General features: G+C 40.7%; 1 protein-coding gene across 1 annotated transcript in view; it reads right to left on the bottom strand.

The window, feature by feature from the left end:
* Positions 1-23,888, bottom strand: part of LOC121281068 (pro-neuregulin-2, membrane-bound isoform-like) — a 167,293-nt gene that overhangs the window by 36,623 nt on the left and 106,782 nt on the right. The window contains exons 4-5 of the mRNA XM_041193698.1: positions 21,276-21,399; positions 1,070-1,140 (exon numbers count right to left, since the gene is read on the bottom strand). Coding sequence (XP_041049632.1) covers positions 1,070-1,140; positions 21,276-21,399 — 195 coding nt within the window. The remainder of the gene's footprint in view (positions 1-1,069; positions 1,141-21,275; positions 21,400-23,888) is intronic.

The following is a 23,888-nucleotide window of genomic DNA, read 5'->3' as shown; positions in this document are numbered from 1 at the left end:
ATGGCACAATCATGCAATTGAACTGAAATGCATGACATGAAGATATGACACTTCACCACCACAGACATTGGCTCTGAGTCCCCTCTAAACCCAACTCGCAAAAAAATGTTTCCCGAACACTTTTCTAGGTAGTGCCCAATTCAAATAGTTCTGTTCCTCATATGGTGTTAACATTTCATAGAATTCAGAGTGCTATCATTCAGTATTGCTTCCTCAAATGTTAATTGACATTTGTGGGCTTGACTGAACATTACTGCTGATAACTGATATATCCATGCAATATGTATAAAAACTATATGGTTTGCCTGACGATATAGTCAGCAAAAGGCAATTCCAAGTGCAATCTTTGTCCAGATTTATTGGATTTCAAGAAATTCATATTTCTATGCATCTTACAGTAAAGTGTGTTGAAGTGGAATTCAATAGATATCCGTGGCTGTATTATTTTTCAAATGAACAATAACTGTTTATAAAAAAATGCAACTTTATTCTGTCAACTGTGTTGCCTCATTTTGATATTTGATTGAAACTAGAAGTACCCTTATGTGTGTCTAGTAAGTGATACTAACCTTCTAATTTCATTTCCTTTTTCTTCCCTGAAGATACATGGGTTTAATAGTTTTAGGGAGGTTATTGGAGATTGTGATATAGGAAAGACAGGTAATAGCATCATCAACAGAAAGCAGTAGCAGAAAAGCATGCTATGATTCAGCAATAGCATGCTTCAGTTTAAGAAGAGAAGAAATGGACGTACTGTAGAAACTGGCCATTACGTAGTGTTGGCAGCGATCACCTGTAAATTCATTTGGACACCTGACAAGAGAAACAAAAACCATAGAGAAAGAAACAAGATAGAAAGGATTTAACATTAGAACAGAGCATTCGAGGACACACATCCCAAAAACATTGGTGAGACCACTGGATTATTCAACAGCAGAAGAAAAGTTATCAAAAGAAACTTTTTTTTTAACCTAGTTGTCTTTATATGCTGCTTCTGTAAAACGTCCCAACTCCAGTGGTGTCACCAAGGGTACCTAGAAGTAGTGCAACACTTCCTTACATAACATACTTAGATCAGGTTTATATGTTCTCAAGGGCTCAGTCTCCAAACATCTTTGTCCGAAGAATCCAGGTTGGCATCTGGGGGAGGAAAAGGGGACAAATCACAAAACAAATGTAGGCAAATGCTAGGCCGAAGTTACAAAATAACTTCAATCCCCAGTGGAATCATTTGTGTTATAATGAGAATGCAAAGAAGCGGCTGAAATAGCATGTTCCTGTTACCACCACTAGTGGTTCCACTGAAGGTCAGAACAGTTTATTTCAGTACAAAAAAAAAATGATAACAAGTATATAAAATCATTTTATTTAAATTCAATAAAATTAACTGATGAGTAATTTTGGGTGAAAACAAATAAAATTTTTGGGTCATGGTTCTGATACAGCATTAAAACAATACTGACAAAATTGCACTATATACTTCTGAGAACTGCAGTAAAAAGGTAAGAACAGGCAAAATTAAGGAACGTGAAGTAATTCAAGCTGCAACGACAAGTCAGCATGAAAGTGATACTAAAAATGAAGTTATTAGAATTTAATGAATGAAATTACTATGTATCATATACTAAAAATATAAATAGCACCTGGTAATGGTGAAGATTTATCTAAATATTTAAAAGACAACTCATGGTTTTGTATATGAAATTGTATTAATACATTTCATAATGTAATTTTGCAAATCAGTTGGGCATTAGATGCAGAATTTTTGTAATGACTACAAAATCATAGTTGTATTGACAACCATTTTGTAATAACCAGCTATGTGTAATTTTTTTCAAAAGGAATTTGCCCCATTTAAATCATTTGACATATGTTTCTCACAAGCACAGAACTCTGAATTATGTTTCACCATATTGTGGAGAAATCAGCTCAGAACATGGAGTCTGGTGGTTAACAGCACTTCTCTACTTTTCTCATGTATTCTGGGTAAAAGTCCACAAGGGTGTGATGTTTGTATATTGTCTGTAATCTTGCATTACAAATATCCACATTATTTTGCCTTATTATATGTTTTTAAACATTTAGTTTCCTGAAAATCCATTTGGAAATATAGTCAAGTTCCATATGATCCAGACATTATATCTTTCAAAATAAGTGAAGAGAACATTGATTAAAATTACTAATGATTACTGACTTTTCCATCTTACAAAACATGATTTTTTTCATTATATTATCCCCATTAAACTCTAGAAATGCTCATTTTTCTTTATCTTCTTTTTGCCTAATTCCAGGTTATTTGCCGATTCCTTTCTTTTTGTTTGTTGCTTTCCCCACATTCCAAGTTATTTATCCTATGTTCTTCTAATCTTTTTGAAAAGCAGAAACAAATGTTCCTTTAGTTAAAAGAAGACATTATAAACATAGGGTCAGTTCAATCTCAGATTGATTAAATAAAATCAGCAATTACATTTGAAGAGGGGGAGGGAGTAACCGATGCAGCCTGGTTTAATAACAAGAGACTGTGAAGGTTTCTAAGGAATCCATTGACACTTACACTAAGGCCAGAATTTTCTGTTCGGCGTGCAGGGAAATGACGTGCAGTGATGTTGGGCCTGCGTCCCGACGTCACCACGCGCCATTCCGATCTTTCATTTGGTGGACACACACCGGAATCGGCTGCATGCCCACCGAACTGTCAAAGGCCTGTTAAGGCCATTAATAAACTAATTAACCAAATTGACAGGACTGCCTGTCCAACCTTAAGATTGGCGGGTAGGCAAAGAGCCCAAGCAGCCTTCGCATTCTTCATGAACCTTATCCACAGGCAGGATTTATTAAATTAATATTTCTTAAACATTTGATTAACATGTCCCAGTTCTTGTGACACTGTGGCGTGAGGGGACATTTGTAAATGATTCTTAACTTTTATGATATTTCAAATTGAACTTAATCTCCCTGAGACAGCTCCATGCACAGGTAACACTGAGCAGCACCGGGTGCGTGTCACACTTGGGCGGGCCTTAATTCACCCACCTACGTAAAATGGCAGCACGCAGCTGATTGCACCCGACTGGCCCGCCCAACAGGGAGAAAATTCTCCCCTAGTTCTCTTAGGTCACCTGACTGCACCAAATCTAACAAACTGAATCACGTTACAAGAAATTTTACTCTTTAGCTGTACCTTTACATCATTATAAGGATATTACATGGGGCTTATTAGTTAACAGCGGAGAAGGATAAACATGGTAATTACAGTCAATTTAACGTCAGTGTTGGAGAAGCTTGTAGAAACAATAATTGTGGAGAAAATTAACTTGGACATGGACTAATAAAGGAGAGCCATTTGTTAAGGCAAACCATGTTGAACTACTTGATGAGGCAACAGAATTGGGTGGATGATGCAGCTGTTATTGTTTTATAGACTTTCAAAAGGTATTTGATAAAGTGCCACATATTAGACGTGTTAGAAAAATTGACGCCCATGGGGTAAAAGATACAAAGCACAGATACAAAATTGGCTAAGAGATAGATAACAGATGTTGTGAATGGCTATTTTTTTTTAGACGGTATGGGGTGTTTCCCCAGTGTTCAGTACCAGGGCCATTGGTGATTTTGATTTGATTAGTGACTTGGACTTGGAGATACCAGGCAGTTTTGAAATTTGCAGATGACACAAAATGTGGAAATTTGATAAACAGTGAAGAAGTTAATAATAAACTTCAAAACAAAAAAAACCCTGGAAAAACTCAGCAGGTCTGGCAGCAAGTGTGGAGAGGAGCACAGTTAACGTTTTGAGTCCGAATGACCCTTCAACAGAACTAAGTAAAAATAGAAAAGAGGTGAAATATAAGTTGGTTTAAGCGGGGTGCGATGGGACAAGAAGAGCTGGATAGAGGGCCAGTGATAGGTGGAGATTGTCCTTTTGTCTGTGACATCTTTTGGCAAAGAGGTGTTGAAGGTGGTGATATTATCTAAAGGAATGTGCTAATTAAGGGTAGAAAGTAGGACAAGCAAGGTACAGATAGCCCTAGTGGGGGTGGGGTGGGGGGAAGGGATCGAAATAGGCTAAAAGGTAGAGATAAAACAATGGATGGAAATACAATTAAAAATAATGCAAGTAGGTGGGAAAAGAAAAATCTATATAAATTATTGGAAGAAACAAAAAGGAGGGGGAAAATTGGAAAGGGGGTGGGGATGGAGGAGAGAGTTCATGATCTAAGATTGTTGAATTCAATATTCAGTCCGGAACGCTGTAAAGGGCCTAGTCGGAAGATGAGGTGCTGTTCCTCCAGTTTGCGTTGAGCTTCACTGGAACAATGCAGCAAGCCAAGGATGGACATGTGGGCATGTGAGCAGGGTGGAGTGTTGAAATGGCAAGCGGCATGGAGGTCTGAGTAATACTTGCGGACAGACCGAAGGTGTTCTGCAAAGCAGTCACCCAGTCTGCGTTTGGTCTCTCCAATGTAGAGGAGACCGCATTGGGAGCAACGAATACAGTAGACCAAGTTGAGGGAAGTGCAAGTGAAATGCTGCTTCACTTGAAAGGAGTGTTTGGGCCCTTGGATGGTGAGGAGAGGGGAAGTAAAGGGGCAGGTGTTGCACCTTCTGTGGTTGCATGGGAAGGTGCCGTGGGAGGGGGTTGAATTATAGGGGGTGATGCAGGAGTGGACCAGGGTGTCCCGGAGGGAATGATCCCTGCGGAATGCCGCTGGGGGGTGAAGGGAAGATGTGTTTGGTGGTGGCATCATGCTGGAGTTGGCAGAAATGGTGGGGATGATCCTTTGAATGCGGAGGCTGGTGGGGTGATAAGTGGGGACAAGGGGGATCCTATCATGTTTCTGGGTGGGAGAAGAAGGTGTGAGGGCGGATGCGCGGGAGATGGGCCGGACACGGTTGAGGGCCCTGTCAACCACCATGCGTGGAAAACCTCGGTTAAGGAAGGAGGACATGTCAGAGGAACTCTTTTTGAAAGTGGCATCATCAGAACAGATGTGACGGAGGCGAAGGAACAGAGAATGGGATGGAGTCCTTACAGGAAGCGGGGTGTGAGGAGCTTACAAGCCTACCAACTCCCACAGCTCCCTTGACTACAGCTCCTCACACCCTGCTTCCTGTAAGGACTCCATCCCATTCTCTCAGTTCCTTCGCCTCTGTTGCATCTGTTCTGATGATGCCACTTACCAAAACAGTTCCTCTTACATGCCCTCCTTCTTCCTTCACCGAGGTTTTCCACCCACGTTGGTTGACAGGGCCCTCCACTGTGTCCGGCCCATCTCCTGCGCATCCACCCTCACACCTTCCTCTCCCTCCCAGAACCATGATAGGGTCCCCCTTGTCCTCATCTATCACCCCACCAGCCTCCGCATTCAAAGGATCATCCTCCGCCATTTCCACCAACTCCAGCATGATGCCACCACCAAACACATCTTCCCTTCACCCCCCGGCAGCATTCCGGGACACCCTGGTCCACTCCTCCATCACCCCCTAAATCTCAACCCCCTCCCACGGCACCTTCCCATGCAACCACAGAAGGTGCAACACCTGCCCCTTTACTTCCCCTCTCCTCACCATCCAAGGGCCCAAACACTCCTTTCAAGTGAAGCAGCATTTCACTTGCACTTCCCTCAACTTGGTCTACTGTATTCGTTGCTCCCAATGCGGTCTCCTCTACATTGGAGAGGCCAAACGCAGACTGGGTGACTGCTTTGCAGAACACCTTCGGTCTGTCCGCAAGTATTACTCAGACCTCCATGCCGCTTGCCATTTCAACACTCCACCCTGCTCACATGCCCACATGTCCATCCTTGGCTTGCTGCATTGTTCCAGTGAAGCTCAACGCAAACTGGAGGAACAGCACCTCATCTTCCGACTAGGCCCTTTACAGCGTTCCGGACTGAATATTGAATTCAACAATCTTAGATCATGAACTCTCTCCTCCATCCCCACCCCCTTTCCAATTTTCCCCCTCCTTTTTGTTTCTTCCAATAATTTATATAGATTTTTCTTTTCCCACCTACTTGCATTATTTTTAATTGTATTTCCATCCATTGTTTTATCTCTACCTTTTAGCCTATTTCGATCCCTTCCCCCCACCCCACCCCCACTAGGGCTATCTGTACCTTGCTTGTCCTGCTTTCTACCCTTAATTAGCACATTCCTTTAGATAATATAACCACCTTCAACACCTTTGTCCTTTTATCTGTGACATCTTTTGGCAATCTCCACCTATCACTGGCCCTCTATCCAGCTCTTCTTGTCCCACCGCACCCCTCTTAAACCAACTTATATTTCACCTCTTTTCTATTTTTACTTAGTTCTGTTGAAGGGTCATTCAGACTCGAAACATTAACTGTGCTCCTCTCTGCAGATGCTGCCAGACCTGCTGAGTTTTTCCAGGTATTTTTGTTTTGGATTTCCAGCATCCGCAGTTTTTTGCTTTTATCTTAGTAAAAGACTTCAATTAGACAAAGATGGGTTGAAAGAATGGGCAGACATATGGCAGTTGAAATTCAACTAGAAAAGTGTGAGACGTTACATCTTGGTAGGAAGAATAAGGACAGGCAATACATGCTAAATGCTGCAATTTTAAAAGGGATGCAAGAAGAGAAAGACCTGGGATTGTCTGTGCACAAATCTTTGAAGTTGGCAGGGCAGGTTACGAAAGCAGTGATCCTATGCTTTGTAAATAGACACACAAAATATAAAAGCCAGGGATGTTGTACTAAACCTATATAAAATATGAGCTTGGCCCCAGCTGGCGTATGTAGCTAATTCAGGGTTTAGGAAGAATGTAAAGGTTTTAGAGGGGGCATAGAAGTGATTTACTAGAATGGTAACATAAATGAGGGATAACTGTTACATGGATAGGCTTCAAGAGCTGGGACTGATCTCCTTAGAGCAGAAAAGGATATTTGATAGAAAAATTTTAAACCATGAAGGGTTTAAAGTAAAGAGAAACTGGCTGAATTTTCTGGAGATGGCAGAAGTCTTGACACTGGAGCTGAAAGCAGGAGGCAATCGTGCTTTGGCGGATGACAGGATCTATTGCTCCAAGAACTGCTGGAGAAGGCCGGCAGCTCAGCAGTGCCACCACTAGCAGTGACCATCGGTGAGGCTGCAGCTGCAGGAATATTGTGCCTCAGTGGCTGGGCTGTCTCAAAGACAAGTAAGTACTGGAGTTGAGAGACACCTAGGGAGAGGGGAAAGGGGGATGAGTTGGGCTCAGAACTGGCAGTGCCGCTGCCACAAGATGGAAGGGTCCTTCCATGGGCCATTGAGTGTCCATGAGGGAGAGCCGCTCATACAGCCCGCTTGGAGGCTACCAGGTTTCACAGGGCAGTCTCCCCATTTGGTGGTGGGCCCTCTAAATGCGGGCAAAATGCCTGTGATGGTGGGATGTGGCCTGAATTGCCCATTTAAGCGACTCATTTGGCCTCGGTGGGTGCCTGTGCTATCAACTTTCATGCCATTAACAAAATGGCATGGCACAGGAAGATGTCAGGGATTTCACCCTCGACACCTCTTGGTGCTGCTTTACCAGCTCATCCCCAAACTGCCCGCAAAATTGCTGCCACTGTTTCCAATAGCTGAAGTGCTGATAACCAGAGGGAAGAGAATTAAGGTAATTGGCAAAAGAACCAGGTGTCATGAAGAAAAACTCTTTTACGCACATATGGTTAGGATTTTAAATGCACCACCTGATAGATTTAATAGCAGCTTTTAAAAGGGAATTGGATAGGTATTTGAAGAAAAAAATGCAGGTATATGGGGAAAATGCCAGGGAGTGAGAATAATTGGATTGCTCTACAAAACAGCTCTGCAGACTTGATGGGCCAAATTGCCTCCTTCTGTGCTATACTATGATTGCTAGTTATATTCTTCTATAAATAATTAAATATAATTGCACTACTGTTGAGATGAGTTGGCAAATTTCTTCCACCTTATGCCTGCTCTTGTCAACAATGTAGCAGTGTAACAATTCATGAGAAAAATAATCCTTCAACCTGTTAGTCTGCTGTTCGACTATCACTAACATATGCATACAAACTAATTTTAAATGTAATCTGATGTGAAAGTGTAACTCAGGAATCTGACTGGCGATCAAAAACAAGAGTTATGAGATACCTCTAACAGATACACTTATACCCTGTGTTAAAGCCCAAATTGTGTAAGTGTAATTCTTGAAGAAGCTTCATTCCAGGTTATGTTCCTTTCAGTTTTATGATATTTTGCTCCAGTGCCCATTTTGATCATGCAAATCACCTTTGAGCATGGAATGTTAAGGGATAGATTTCTCCACAATACCAGAATACTTGGCAGAGGACCATGTTTGTAAGCTATTGGAATTTACTGTTTTCAAAATGTAAACTTGTTTTTACATTTTAAGGGAGCATAGCAAAGTCAATATTCTCAAAATCTTGCTTTTAATTTTAAAAGCTGTTAACTCAATGAGTTATGATAAGCATTATACTATTTATCTATCATAATCAGCAGAAATCTTGCAGTTCATTTGCTTGCCTTTCTTTTTCACCCATACGTGCAGATGATCAGAAAAATAGTGAAACTCTGAAGCATCTCGTCACAGTTAAAATTGTTAAAATAAAATTGCTGTGGGCCAAATCATCATATATGCGATTGATCCCATCACTGTGCATGAATCAGAGGTTAAAGCAGCCAATTGAGGTTGATTTTGCCTGTTCCTGACACCAACATTGTGTAGATTAGAAAAATGTTAAATGTAAGAACACTGCAGATGAACAAATGCAATAACCAGGGGAAGTGGTGTTTAATCTTCAGAAAAGATATGATGCTTCACCTGGATTGATAATGTGAATTGAAGCATATGAGGCTTTTGAACAAAGTAGTATTGAAGAATGTGAAAGCCTCCAATGTAGAAATATAATTTATAATTAATGCTCATCACAAAAGTTGCTGAAGTGACTGGACACAGTTTAATGGACTGAATCTTCCAAAGAGCGATAATCACCGTTGCATTGCTACTCTGTTCCTACCTGTCTGCGTCACGACTGCTCCACATTTCTGGTTGGGTCGTCCACTCCTAGCTTCGTCAGAAATGTGGAGCAGTCTTCCATTGAACTGCTTCCTTATAGCGCTGGATCGTTGGTGGTGGTGGTGGTTGAGGGGGGGGGGGGGGGGGGGGGGGTGAAGATGGAGATAGGTGGTAGAAGACAAGCCATGCCCTTTTTAATGGCACTAGCTGCTGTGAAATGTTCACTAACACACTGAAAATTTTTGGGACATTTACACAGCTTAGCAGTTTGTTACTGAATGAGTGCATGAGGGAATAGATGAATGTGTAGGTGTAAATGGGTAGGATGGGTGAAGTAAGTGGGTAGGGTGGCAGGTGGGTACAGTGGGGTGTTTGGGAGGTGGGTGCGGTGGTAGGCGGGCCGGGAGGGGTTGTCAGGTTGGGACTAGACATGTCTGATTGGGGGTGGATGTCAGGAATTGGAGGGGGGGGGGGGGGGGGGGAAAAGAGTCAGTTGGTGGGGGCTAGTCAGGTTGGGACAGGGGGGTTGTCGGGAAGTGTCGGGTGATGGGGGCTAGGCAGATCGGGTCAGCTGTGTTGAGCTGGGGGGTGGTGGCTCACCAGCTCAGTGAGAATGTTTAGGGGTTCAGTTCTGCAGTTACCCAAGAGTCAGCCTAGGATTTTTCTGCCTAACATTTCCTGGGTAACTATTCAGGTAAGTAAGTCATAACTGTCTAAAGTGTTTGATTTTAACTCAGACTTTTCAGAGAGTCCCAGGGAGTAGGGGAAATTGCCCAACTGAAGTTCAAACCTCCCGGGTAACTCCCATGGAGTCAGTGCGTTTGGATTTTTGCGTAGTCCTGGAGCGCATCTTGGGGTGTATGTCTGGTCTCTGACAATCTGGAGACTGGAAGATCTGGGCCAGTATATTAACAATTGTTCTCTCCAAATTTTGCAACAAAATGCTTATTTTCATAATTGAAATGACCATAGATTAAATCATCAAGAAGATTCTTTGAGTTATTAATAAGGCAGCTCCAATTTCTTTTTTAAGAGTCTTTATTCAGATGGTTGGAACTGTAGCACATGTATTAATCTACATTGTCACAAAATTTGATATGTGCTTTTGTCTCCCTGATTTACCATAAAGCAAGTTCCAAATCGCAGCCATCTCATAATGGAAGGTGTCAAGCAGAAGTGTGGCAATTCACCAGAATAAGTTAGAGAAAATTAATGGGCTGGTCATGTCACCTTACCCTCACAAATCTGGTATTGGCTGGCTAAAAAGTAATAGTAGTAGATGATCCTGGGAACAGTTCTCTAGTCCATCCATCCAGATAACAAATGGGCATTCAAAAGGAATGTAGGGGACAATATTTACAACATGCCTGAAAAATAACTTTCTCAGATAGAATTTGTGGGGGTTCTCCCAATCTCCTGCCATAACTTCAAAAGAAATCCTGGAGAATTAGCTTTTGTTCAGGAGTTTCTGTTGATCTTATGGCAGTATATCAATAGAATCCATGGTTATATGGATATTTGAAGAATGAGCCCCGAAGGAAAGACCTACAGAACAAACATCAAAATAATTCACTAATGAACCTGAAGAAACTGTAATTATTAGGGTTTGCCTTGTTTTAGTAAAAATAGCGAGGAATGGTGCGGCTACAGTTGAGTGACAAAATGCACTGCGAGGTAAGGTAATAAGCTACATCAGATTTGACTCCTGGCTTATGTGTATATTGAAAAAGGCCCAGGGCTCCGATTCCTTATGTAATTGAAAGATCTTTGCTGGAAGTTTGCAGATGTTAGACACACACTGTATTTATTTTGAATTGCATCACATGGTGAAATAGCTCAATGATCTCACTTTCCAAACCTGCACATGGCAACTTTGGCAATATTGTTGGTAGAACTATACCCCAGCATAAATCAACATCTTCAAACTAGGAAGATTAAAAAGGAGACAAGTTGGTGGACAAGAAGTAAAAATGTCCAGGAATGATTAGGATTTTAAACAAAATCAAGTTTCAAAATATATCTTTTAAGAAAACTTTCAGTTCCTGACATAAGAATATTTTTTGAGGAAACGGCTGTTCTCAGTTGAAATCCCAGGTTCCAACAATCTGATTAGCCAACTTGTAATAGCAAATGGTGACCGAGTATAATGTTACAACATGCTTGTTTATTAGATTAAACTGTCTGACCAATGACCAGAGACATTGTAGAAATTTCTTGTAAATCAGTCTGGTCCTAGTTTTAACTTTGGGATATTATTTGAGGACAGGACAAGACCTAAAACAAAAATCTGCACATCAATCATATTATTGCAAATTTATCTCTGTGGAGCTCACCTTTGCAAGACTTGGCTTAAGTCTTATTTGAAAACTTAATTAACTCTTTTTGACAGTACATGTCTTCCCAGTTCAGCTCTTCAGGCTGATTAATCAATCAAGGTGGTTGTGAGACTGGTAAGTGGAGTAAATCTATGGTGCCTCTTTACATAGGCGAACAAACCTATGAGGCATTAAATAGCTCTGCTCCGTTCATGGTCAACACAGACTGTTTCATTTATTATTTTGCCTGAACTTAAATTCATTTCCCTTTGAAGTGAATTACTTAACAATAACCAAATGATTAAGACACAAAGCTTTATGGTGTAAAGTGTTGCACAACATGTGTCCAGTCCCTCAGCAGGTCAAGGATGAGAAAGTAACATACAGAAAGATGGCATGATTTGCTGTGATAGTCATGGTTTGTTCTGTCATTATCCCCAGATCAGACCCAGACACCTATTCTTTGTAGACCAGTATTCAGAGCAACAGCCTTTGAAAAACAGTGTCTGTTAGTTGCACAGCACAGAGAACACTTGAGGTCCATTAACTCTCAAGTTACTTTTAAATAAGGTACACAAACTCTGATTACACAATGACATTTTTTCTATGAAAAATTGACAATTTACTTTTTCAATGCCTCCATCACACAGCACCTCTCGGATTCATGATTTCAATACTGAGGTGCTAAAAATATGAGTTTCCAGCAAGTGGGCAAAGTCTTCCATTTTCATACCAATGTCAGGCAACTAGTTTTTCTGTCTGCCTTATTCATTTTCAATGTGATGACTTATATTAATGAAATTCATAAGCAAGGTTCTATCCATAATAAGTACCTTAATTTTGTTTTCTTGTAGACTATTATGTATAACAGGGATGACTTTACATTACAATGCAACATTTTCAGTATTTAGTTAATGTTTTTGTTATGCTTGACAAAACTTGCTTTTATATTGCAAGATCAAACTTAGCAGAGTGACCTAAGTATTCTCACATTTACATACCAATTGTACAGCCAGCTTTCTTGTAAACTGGAAGCAAAGTAAGTTCTGTTTGTTTTTTCACATACGTTGGCTGACTGTGAAATACTGGCATCAGGATGTCAGCAATAATATGATATCTTCATGTCACATGGAAACACTGTATTTGACTATGCTGTTCATGATGTCTAGCAAATTGTACTGCTGACATCAGGAGAGCTAGTTCCAGGAAGACCAGCAGGTGTTGGGGCTTTTTGCTACCAACCTGAAATATCTGACATATTTATCTTTTGACTGTTGTTGGTCATGTGAGACATGTGTGAACAGCTTGTGGCACAGAAATAAGGTGAAATCCACAAGCATTTCCAACAAATAATTATCAGAAAAGGTTGTAAACTATACTACATGTAATTTAACAGGTTGTTTGACTATATGGCCAATATAAGCAGAATTTTGTAGCTGAAATGTACAGAACTCTAGGGCAGAGTACCAGATTTCCAACCAGATAGGCCTGAGTTTAAATCCTGCTCTTGGTAATCATTCAAAGGGCAAGTTTTATCAGCTCTCTACCATATTATTAGACGGAGAGCCTTTGAGGGGTTAGCACTTCACCTCTGGGATGAAAAGATTAACAGTCCTCATCCCACAGGAGCCATGCCACCTTCTTCCACATATTTGCAGAATAAACCTCTAGGTCAGGTGATCCTGCTTCACTAGATGAAGGACAAATAATGCTGCAGACAGTAATAGGAAAGGTACTGAGAAGGGGTGGAGAGGGAAGAGAGACAGATTTGACAAAACACATGTAATCTAAAAGTACAGATGAGTTAAAAGGTGCTTAATGGTCTATTATCTCTAGTCATTTAATCAGCCTATAAAACTTTGTGAAACCATGAGAACATCATTTAACAAGGTTATCATGAATTTATTGTGAAGCATAATAAATTACTTTAGCTCTCAATTGTCAGATAAAACCAAATCCAATAATGTCTGTGTGCTGGTACTCATTTTGATAGCAACTCAGATGTCTCTAAAGCCAGAGGTTTTTTGCAGCTGTGGAGGCAATCAATGCAACATAGATCAATTTCTGTGATGTCATTGGAACCTAGGTTAAGTAATCTGTTGACCTGGCAATACCAACTGTAAAATACTATTGCAAAAGGAATGAAGCAATAAAACAATAATGCACTGCCAGTTTACTTGTGTTTTTCTAAAAGTATTGCAATTAACTACAAAACCAAAACCTTTCTTTATAAACTATGTAAACTGAGACCAACCCAATTGCAGCAATCGCTAGTGGTTAAATTTGTCATTCTTAACTGACCTATATGAACAAGGTTATTGAAAGATGAATGCTATCATTTAACATTAAATCAGAATAGTTATATGAAAATATGAAAATCGAGTATTTGTCCCAAAGACATGAAACATTCCATTTAGCCATTACTGCAAAAACACAAGAAAAGTGCTTGGTGTCAAATACAATGAGCCACTTCATTAGTTTCTTGGTCTTGTTGGGTGTTTTTACTAATGGATGCATCTTTATGCACTTATTACGCAGTTGCAACTATATTTGATCATATTTGAGGAGAATGTTCTTTCATTACTGTGGATCTAAAAATTAGTACCTATATGTTTATGATTATCTTGTAAAGGAAGGTCACTAACAACTCTAAGATTGGATAGCTCGTTCTCGTCAACATGACAGTTCTTATGCTGAAGGAGTTTAGGATTATGAAGTTAATTATTCATCAGATTGCAGGTGATGCAAATAACATGTTTGGTGTTTTTCAAAGTTCTAATTACAAGAAAATGATTACAGTTGGAAGAGTAACTATAAATATGCACAAGTATCTTGAAAGCATAATTTCTAATGAGAAATGAGCAGTTCTGGAAGTCACATGCTTGTATATTCTTTGATATAAAAATTCAGGGTGAAAATTAAAATACAGTATTGGAACAATTGTTAAAACGCTTGTAGTTGTAAATCATTTTGAGCATAATTCCATCGTGTCACTGCAGTGAGCAGTTCATGCTATTGGTCGAAAGTGGAAGCAAGTATTTTTTTTTATTGTAATATGAGGGGTTCCCTTCCTATAAAACCTTCCATTTGAAGAATGGAATGTATGCAAGAGAGACAGATAGGGAAATATGGTAAGGCATTTCATTAGAGAGAGCCTTCCAAGCTACACTCTCTCTTGGAAAGTATTGAGAGTCCAATACTGTTATAAATAGAACTGCCTTCAGTCTGAGCAGACGAGGTTCCACGAGATCATCATTTAGGAGAGTCACTAATTGACCATGTTAAAAAATGACATTTATTTTCCAGGTTATTTCACTGGGATAAAATCAGAGACCTCATTGAAATAGAGATTGAACTTAAAAGACTTCTTGTCACTTTTTCTCTTATTGTCTTTTCTGCTTATAAATTTAATTTTCAAATATGGCATCATAAACTGACATCTATTAATTAGCAAAGGCTGACATCATCAGAAACTGATCTATAGATATAAATTATACAATACATGTATGGGTTATATAAAGCCATTGTTCACTGACTGTGGACCAGGCAAAAAGTTTCCATATTATGCAGAGGGAATAGAGATTCATAACACTGTTTTATAAAAAGACTGAAAGCAAGAAAATTGTACACATATAAATTCAATATAAGTAGAAAAAGACTAAAAGAAGTGAAATATCCATCCAACACTTCATCCATTAAAAATGAGTGTATCATTAATGGTGGAGTCAGTATAAGGCTAAGCATTCGTCCCTCATCTCTTCCACCTGCCATTATTCTGTAACCATTTACAGATCATCTGGGGCGTGGATACACCTTTTACTTCTCCATTTTATTTCTCAATATTGCCTCCTTTTGTCACTTATGTTATTTAATCATCTCCTGTCCTCCACTTAATCACACATGCATTTTCCCAGGCTTTCATTTTTCCTTTTCAGTTGTTAATGTGTTACACCTCCCTATTCTAAAAGGTCACTGACCTGAAACATTGCAGGATATTACAGGACCCTGGTGGTGGGTAAAAAGCCATGAGTGGCATACATGCTGCCAACTGGCCTGCCCCTGCTGCAATTTTACCTGTGACTTGGGAGATATCAGGTGGCCTGCCCGTCCTTGGACCAATTGAAACCCTTGAGTGACAAATGAATGGCCACTTAAGGACCTCATCCTGCCACCGCTGGGATTTAACCAGCAGCAAAAGAGACTGTCAAGCATCCAGCAAGGCAGCTTTCACTGTGTGGGCTGATGGTGGGCAGGTAGGAGGTGCCTCCTTCCCTCCCAGGTCAATTCTGCTCCCCCCACACCCCCCAACCTCCTCCAAGACTTACTTTCACTCGAGTTCTTCAGCACTGGGGACTTTTGTAGTCTCAGCAATAGCCACCACTGCCAGTGGCACTGTTAGGACTAGAGTGCTGACAGCCAATTCACTGGCCGGCAGATCTCTGAATTGGGACTGTCTGCCCAGGTGGGGATGGAAGGTTCGCCTTAAACCAACTAATGCCCCTCCAAGAGTTAGATTCATTTAGGGCAAGCCGCTGGAGCCAGGGCAGGCTTGCCCCCGAATTTTTTGGCGGAGGGCAGTGATCGCACTGCCCTTTGAATCTAACCCATTTGGCCTAAATTTCCTCTCTGCTGCCTAATTCGCTGTGTGTCTCCAGCATTTTCTGCTTTTGGTTCAGATTTCAACATCTTAAGTATTTTTTGTTGCACTTTTAGAAAATCTTATTTAATCTGTGCAATACTTCTCAATATTTTGACTTTAAAAAATTAGTATACTGATATATAATTGATTTCCTCCCCTACCACCTACCTTATTTTTTTCCTCCTCACTCCTGACTCATATTAGGATACAGAGCCTTCGAAAGTCCCTGAACATAAATGATTTAATGGTGAGGTCCATCCTTGCCAACACAAGGCTGTCCTTCTCCCAACATCCAAACACTCTCACTCACATACACATGCACAAATTTGTAAACAAAAGTGTGTCTATTTTAATCAAGAAAGTGAATCAAGACAAATTCTTGTCCAATTCACCAAGATCACAAGGTCAATTGTAGCTACCATTATTGCCTTCATTACTTATTAAAATTAATAATGGTGCATTATTAATGTTGTCTGAAACTTCTCTTTTCCAAAAGCCTGAGATAATGATAAGATTTTTGCAAAATAAAACATTGATTCAAACATTCCAAAATTATCCCAATAAATAAAATCAGTTTGGAAATATACATTGGCTGATCCCAAAAAGATGTTGAAAGCCAGTCACTGGTACAAAAAGCAATTATTAAAAGCCCCAAATGTAGTTAATTCATTTATACTCCGAAAAGTTACATCTATAGGATTACAGAGGCACGATCTTTCATCCTTGTGTAAAGGCCAGAACCACATAGTAGCAATGATTTGGATTGGTAAAATGCACTGTGGGGAATTTAGCTTAGAACAGAAAATATTAAACTGATGTAAGGTAGATTGTGTTGGTGAGAGAACTGTTAGGGCATACAAATGAATTAACCTATTTGAGAAATATTTCACAAACAATATAGATGTTACTCAAAATCACTTCACCGTGTCAGGTAAGAAATGCTTTCAGTTGGTTTGTACAGAATGATTTGTTGACAAAAGCCTTGGAACACCTTTATATTTCAAAGTCAAAGATTTAACAATAAATAAGGAACAGCTTGTCTTTTTTTTCTTGTAAAGGATAAATAATTACATAGCAGGAATGTACCTATTGAACATGGCAGCTTAGGGTTTCAAATCCCTACAGGCATCAACTGTATTATCTGATTTGTTGGACTCATGCCATCTTCCTAGAGGATAAACTATAAGGAGTGAGTTATTGCTAGTTTCAATTTATATCCTGTTTGTTGAACATTTCTTCCAACATTTAGCCAAAATCAGAAATCACAAATGCCACACTGCACACTGTTAAGATCCAGATACCCTCTGCATAATACATAATAAGTACACGTTTGTAGATGTTAAGCAATGAGTACTGAAGGTGCCTTTCAGTAATGTTTTTAAAAGGAGGTTTAGTTTTTATTTCAAAAAGCACTGCCAAGGCCTGGGTAGTTTGCAGATATTTATTTCATTTAATTGACACATAATATGAAAGAATCATATTTCAAGTTATGTTTTTAGCCTGTCAGCTACATAATAGAACACAATTCTGAATCATGTTCACACGACCCACTTCCTGCTTCTTCTTCAACACTATTTCCATTAAACCACTTTCCATTCTGCCTCTCATGTTAGCGGACATTATTAATCATGCTCTCCCCTCAGGTCATCTCCCTTTCTCTCTCGAATGTTCTGTCATCTGCCTCTCCTCAAAAAAACCAACTTTTGACCCCTCTGCCCTTGCAAACAACCGATCCATCTCCAACCTCTCTTACCACTCCAAAGTCCTTGAACATGTTATCACCTCCCAAATTATTGCCCACCTTTCCCAGAATTCCATGGCCTGCATTTTTCGATCATCAGGCGTGCATGGTTGGTGGGCATTGGAGCGGCCGGGGATGGACCCCCGACTGTGATCTCACATGCTGCCGGGGTGGGGGCGGGAACAGGGTGGGCAATGATGTCACCGTGGGCGCAGGTGAGCACTGAGAGAGAGCTGCCTGAAGGCAAACAGCTGCCTCAGGGAGCTGCAGGCCTGCAAATACTGAAATAAAGCTCTAAAAAGCTGCAAACAAAATGTTCATGCATCACAATCAAGCGCCTGAAAGTGTACCTCAAAAATGCTGTCCCTAGATATCTCTTTTTATTTTACTTCCTAATGAAGATTTCATCCCGCCCTTGGATGAGGTTTCATGTAAGATGTAAAGGCCGCCTGGCTGATTTGCCCGTCCGCCAACCGTAAGGTTGGACGAGCCACAAAAAAAATCGCAGACAATTGCACCGTTAATGGGCTTAATTGTGTCAGTGGGCGCGCTTCCGACTTTTACGCATACCCGCTGAGCGAAATAGTGCGCAAGTGCGCGATGGCGGCAGGACAATTGCCCGACATCATCTCGCGCAATTTTACGCCCGATTGGGTCAGGTGCACACCTGCCCACGGGATGTAAAATTCTGCCCCATGTTTGAATTCTTGCAATCAGCTTGCACCCCTGCCATAAGGCCAAAATGGCTCCTATCAAAGACACCATGTATGACTATGGCAAAGGTAAACAATCACTCCACGTCCTTCTTGATCTGTCTGTAGCCTTTGACTCAGTTGACCACACCATCCTCCTCCAAAGCCTCTCCACAGTCATCAAGCTGGGAACTGCACTTGCCTTATCTAACCAGTTGTAGCCAGAGAATCACTAGCAATGGCTTCGCTTCCTGCTCTTGTACCATTATATCTGGTGTCCCCTAATTAACTATGCTTAGCTCTCTCCTATTTCTCAGCTACATGCTGCCCTTTAGCACTATCATCCAGTATTAGCTTCCACATGTTCATTCAAGACACCCAGTTCTACCTCACCACTGCCTCTCTCCACCCCTGCACTGTTACTAAATTGTCAGACGGCTTGTCAGTGCCTGATGAGCATAAATATCTTCTAACTGTATATTGGGAAGACCAAAGCTACTGCCTTCGGTTCCCAATACAAAGTCTGTTCCCTAGCCAGCAAGTCCATCTCTCTCACTGGAAACAATCTGAGGCCGAGTTGTCAAATTTGACCCCAAGGTGAGCTTCTAACCATACGTTTGCACCATCACTAAGGTCTGGATATTTCCTATGGTGGGCAGGCTGGGTGGGAGCGGGCGCGGAGCTGCCTCAGCGAGATTGAATGGTTATGAAAATTAATAAAGAGTGGATTTAAAAATTTATTCAAACTTGTCCTCTCATGTGACAGTGTCACATGAGTTGGGACATGTTTGTAAAGGTTGGAACATTTATTTATTTATTTTATAAAAGCTTCAGGAAACCTCACCCCGCCCGCGGATGAGGTTTCCTGAAAAACACGAAGGCCACTTGGGCTTTTTGGCTGCCCGCCAACCTTAAGGTTGGATGGGCAGCGTTCTTTACAACTTTAATTACTTTCTTAATGGCCTTAATAGGCCATTGACATTTCGATGGGTGCGCAGCTGACTCCGCCGCGCGCCCACCTAATGAAATATCGCAATGGCATGTGATGATGTCAGAACGCACACCCGACATCATCGCGCGTCATTTTACTCATCGGTGTGTTGGGCCCGCCGCCACACGCTGATCGGAAGATTCTGCCCTAAGACTTTTCTTTCCACCTTGTAACATGGCCTGATTCAGCTCTGCTTCAGGTCATCTGCTGCTCAAAGCCTCATCCATGCCCTTATTAGTTCTAGACACAAAAATTCTGATGTACTCCTTTGACAGCACCTTCCAAACCCACGACTTCTACCACCTAGAAGGACAAGGGCACCAGATACATGGGAACACTACCACCTGCAAGTTCCCGTCCAAGTCATACCATCCTGACTTGAAAATATATTGCTGTTCCTACACTGCCACTGGGTCAAAATCCTGGAACTTCCTTCTTCACAGCACTGTGGGTATTCCTGGAGCACATGGTCTGCAGCGGTTCAAGAAGGCAGCTCACCACCACCTTCTCAAGGGAAATTAGGGATGGGCAATAAAGGCTGGCCTAGCCAGCGACACCCACATCCCATAAAAAATAAAACTAAAAATACTCCTAGCTCCTCCTTCTCCCATAAACTTGAGGTCATCCAACTGTGCCACCCATGTCCTTACTTGCACCAAATCCCATTCACCCATCACCTCTGTGCTCGCTGTTTTGGATTGGCCCTGGTCTAAGCAACACCGACTTTAAAATTCTCATCCTTGTTTTAAAATCCCTCTATGGCCTTGTTCCTTTCTACCTCTATAATCTCTTCCAGCCCACAGCCCTCCAAGACATTTGCTGTCCTCTAATTCTTGCCTCTTGAAAGTTCCTGATATTAGTTGTCAAGGTCCTAAGCTCTGTAATTTCCTCCTTAAACCTCTGTGACTATCTAACTTTCTTAATCTCTCCTCCATCCTACCCCTTTTTGATCCCCTTTTTTCTAATATTAATTTTTAAATTTTCACATATCTATATTTTTTCCCACCTATTTCTATTATTATTTTTAAAATTTACTTCCATTCATTGTTTTATCCCCACCTTTTAGCCTATTTTGATCGTTTCTCCTGCACCGTCCCCTCCCCCCACCCCACCCCCGCTAGGGCCATCTGTCACTTGCTCATCCTGCTTTCTACTCTTAGTGTCACCATTAACACCTCCTATAGCCAGTATCATCACCATCAACACCCCTTCGACCTTTTGTTTATGATATATTTTGCAATCTCTCCTTTGCCTCCACCTATCGCTGGCCTTCTATCCAGCTTCACCTCTCCCATCCCCTTTAAGCAGTATATATTCCACCACATTTCTACTTCTCTTTAGTTCTGAAAAAGACTCATACGGACTCAAAACATTAATTCTATCTTTCTCTCCACAGATGCTCTTAGACCTGTTGAGTTTTACCAGCCATTTTTGTTTTTATTTCAGATTTCCAGCATCCGTAGTATTTTAATTTTCTTTCCTGCTTTAAGATGCTCCTTAGATCCTATCTCTTTGCCCATGCCCATGGTCATATGCCCCTTATGTGGCTTGGTGTCAAATTTTGTTTTATAACACTCCTGGGAATTGAATTAGGATATTTTACTACGTTAAAGGTGTTATATTAATTGTAGTTATTGTTGAATCGTTGCTAGATTTAACAGTACAATGAAGTGAAAACGTCATCACTTACATTTCTGGACCCCCTATGCAGCAGTGTTGGGGCTGTACAGTCCAATTAGCATAATCAGTCCCTAGATCATTATCAAACTAACCCTTCAGTACTCGAAAGGCATAACAACTTCAATATCATCAAAGGAAACATGCTTCATCAAAAGAAATACTGAATAAACCCCTTCTAAAATATTATAGAATAGTGCACTCACTTACTTGCAAGAAAGTTTATTAATACCATCAATATAATAACATACACCGCCATTGACACAGTAGGATTTCTCAGACTCATTGCATCTTCTAGCATGGCCAGATTCAGGTGAGAGTGTCGTAGTAGCAACTGTAAAAGGAAACATGGGACAAATTTAGAATTTCCTGCATATCAAAAAAAAAGCCAAAATCACAGAATTACAGAAGTCCATTTGTTCCATTCTGTCTCATATGGACCCCTGGGAGAGCTAACCACTTACTTCCATTTCACTGCTCTTTCCCATGCCTTAATTTTTTTCAAATATTTCTCAATTTTTCCTTTTAACACAATTATGGGTTCTGCTTGCACCACTGTATCAAGTAGCTCATTTAATTTCCTAATAATCTTATATAAAAAAATAAATTCTCCTAGCCTTTCTTTTTGATGCTCTCTAGTTACTGAATCGACCACCATTGCCAAAAGTTTGAAACTTCTCAATTTTGAAAGCCTCTATCATATGTCCTTTTAATCTATTTATCCTTCTATTGAAAAGAGCCCCGATTTCTTCAGTCTCTCCTCACAACTAAAACCTCACATCAACCACATCTTAGACAATCTGTCTGCACTCTCATTATGACCCTGATAAAGTAATGCACCTGAAATTGGACACTATATTTTTACCAAAGCCTAACCAATCATTTGTTGAGTTTATCATCATCTTTTTTTACAATTACTTTCTATATCTTTATTTATAAAAATTAAGATGTCAGTTTTTTTTTTGCATTTGGCTTGTCCTTCCACATTGACTCTTTCTGCCCCACGAGTCTTTCAAGATTTTATTGGGTATGTCTCTTCTTACTCTGTTTCCCAAAAGTTCTCTCACATTTCTTTACATTTCATCTGATAGCCAGCTGCTCAATCAGCTAACCAGCCTATACCCTCCTGAAGTCACTTTTATTAGTTAGTTACACTCCCTATTTTTGCATTATTTTCAGCTTTTGCTATTGAGTCCTCACACCTAAGTCTAGGCCATTTTATATGTTGAAAAAGTAATGGGCCCCATGTCAATGCATGGGGCCCAAGGGAATGCCACTGCTTACATCCCTCTGGCCTGAAAAGTATCCATGAATCACCACTTCATCTTCTATGTCCATAACAAACTTCCTATAACATTATCTCAACTTTTAATATCAAATGCACTCATTTTATCAACAAGCCGCCTAGGAAAAACCTTACCAAATGCACAATATTTACTGCATTTCCTTTATCATTATAATCCAATATTTCCTCAAAGAATTCTATTACATTTGTCAGACATAACTTGCACTTATGAATCTATGTTGGCCATCTTTAATCATGAATGCAAAAGCAAAATATTGCAGGTGGTGGAAATCTGAATTAAAACAGAAAACATTGGAAATACTCAGCAGGTGCGGCAGTATCTGCGGAGAGAGAAGATAACGATAAACATTAACTCTGTTTCTCTCTTCACCGATGCTGCCAGATTTGCTGCGTATGTGATATTTTCTATTTCTATTCTTAATTAAGGATGCCTTTCCCTGATGATTTATACTTTAAATTATAATCATTTGTGTTAGCAGTGGGATAATATGTCATTTCAGTCACAGATCTCAGTGACATCCGGCAGAATTTTCGGTGGGGCCCGCTCCCTGTGCATAAAATGACGTGTGGTGACATCGGGCGTGCGTCCCAACATCACCACACATCATTTAGATTTCCAGATCGGTGGGTGCACAGCAGACTCGGCTGCGCACCCACCAAACTGTCAAAGGCCTATTAAGGGCTGTTAAAAACTAATTAAAATAGTTAAATGAGCTGCCCGTCCAACCTTAAGGTTGGCGGGCAGGCGAAAAGCCCAGATGGCCTTCTCATTTTTCATGGAACATCATCCACTGGTGGGATGAGGTTTCATAAACTTTATTTAATTTATATAAATTTCATCATTAATGTTCCTTGATATGTCCCAGCTCATGTGACACTGTCACATGAGGGGACATGTGATAAAATATTTTCTTTCCTTTATTTAGCTTTTAAAAACTTTAACTAATCTCCCTGAGGCATGATTTCTGCACTCTTCTGCGTGTATGCATAAAAGAGCACAGGCCCTGACTCAGGGAATTCCCTCCCCCCTCCCCCCGCCTGCACAGGAAGTGCTCAGCACTTCCGGGTGTGCGTCATGCTAGGCGGGCCTTAATTGGTCCGCCCACGTAAAATGGCGGTGCAGACCCGATCGGGTTTGCACCCGCTCCCGCCCACCCTCCCCAACAGGCGGGTGGGGGGGGGGGGGGAAGAAACTCTGCCCATTGAGAAGATCCCATTTTATTTCCAAGTCGTTAATTATTTAATTGAGTTGTAATATTGGAAATAAAAGACTCAGGGTGGGATATTCAGGCCCCACCCACTGCCGGGATCATCCCATGATGAGTCCCACCACGACGGGGTTGGAAAATCCCAGCCTCAGGATAATTTGTTCCCTTTATGGTTGTCAGTATATTAATCATACTCTATTTGTAAAGCCTATAAGATATTGCTGACCTGTTCCCTGGTACGGATGCAAGTGTAGCCACATTAATCCCGAAAACTGTCATTGGGACAATTGGTTACACAAGGTTACACAA

The sequence above is a fragment of the Carcharodon carcharias genome, chromosome 8 (assembly GCF_017639515.1).
Source record: "Carcharodon carcharias isolate sCarCar2 chromosome 8, sCarCar2.pri, whole genome shotgun sequence".
NCBI classification, from domain to species: domain Eukaryota; kingdom Metazoa; phylum Chordata; class Chondrichthyes; order Lamniformes; family Lamnidae; genus Carcharodon; species Carcharodon carcharias.
Note: the sequence above shows the minus strand (reverse complement) of the source record. Positions and strands in the feature narration are given on the sequence as shown.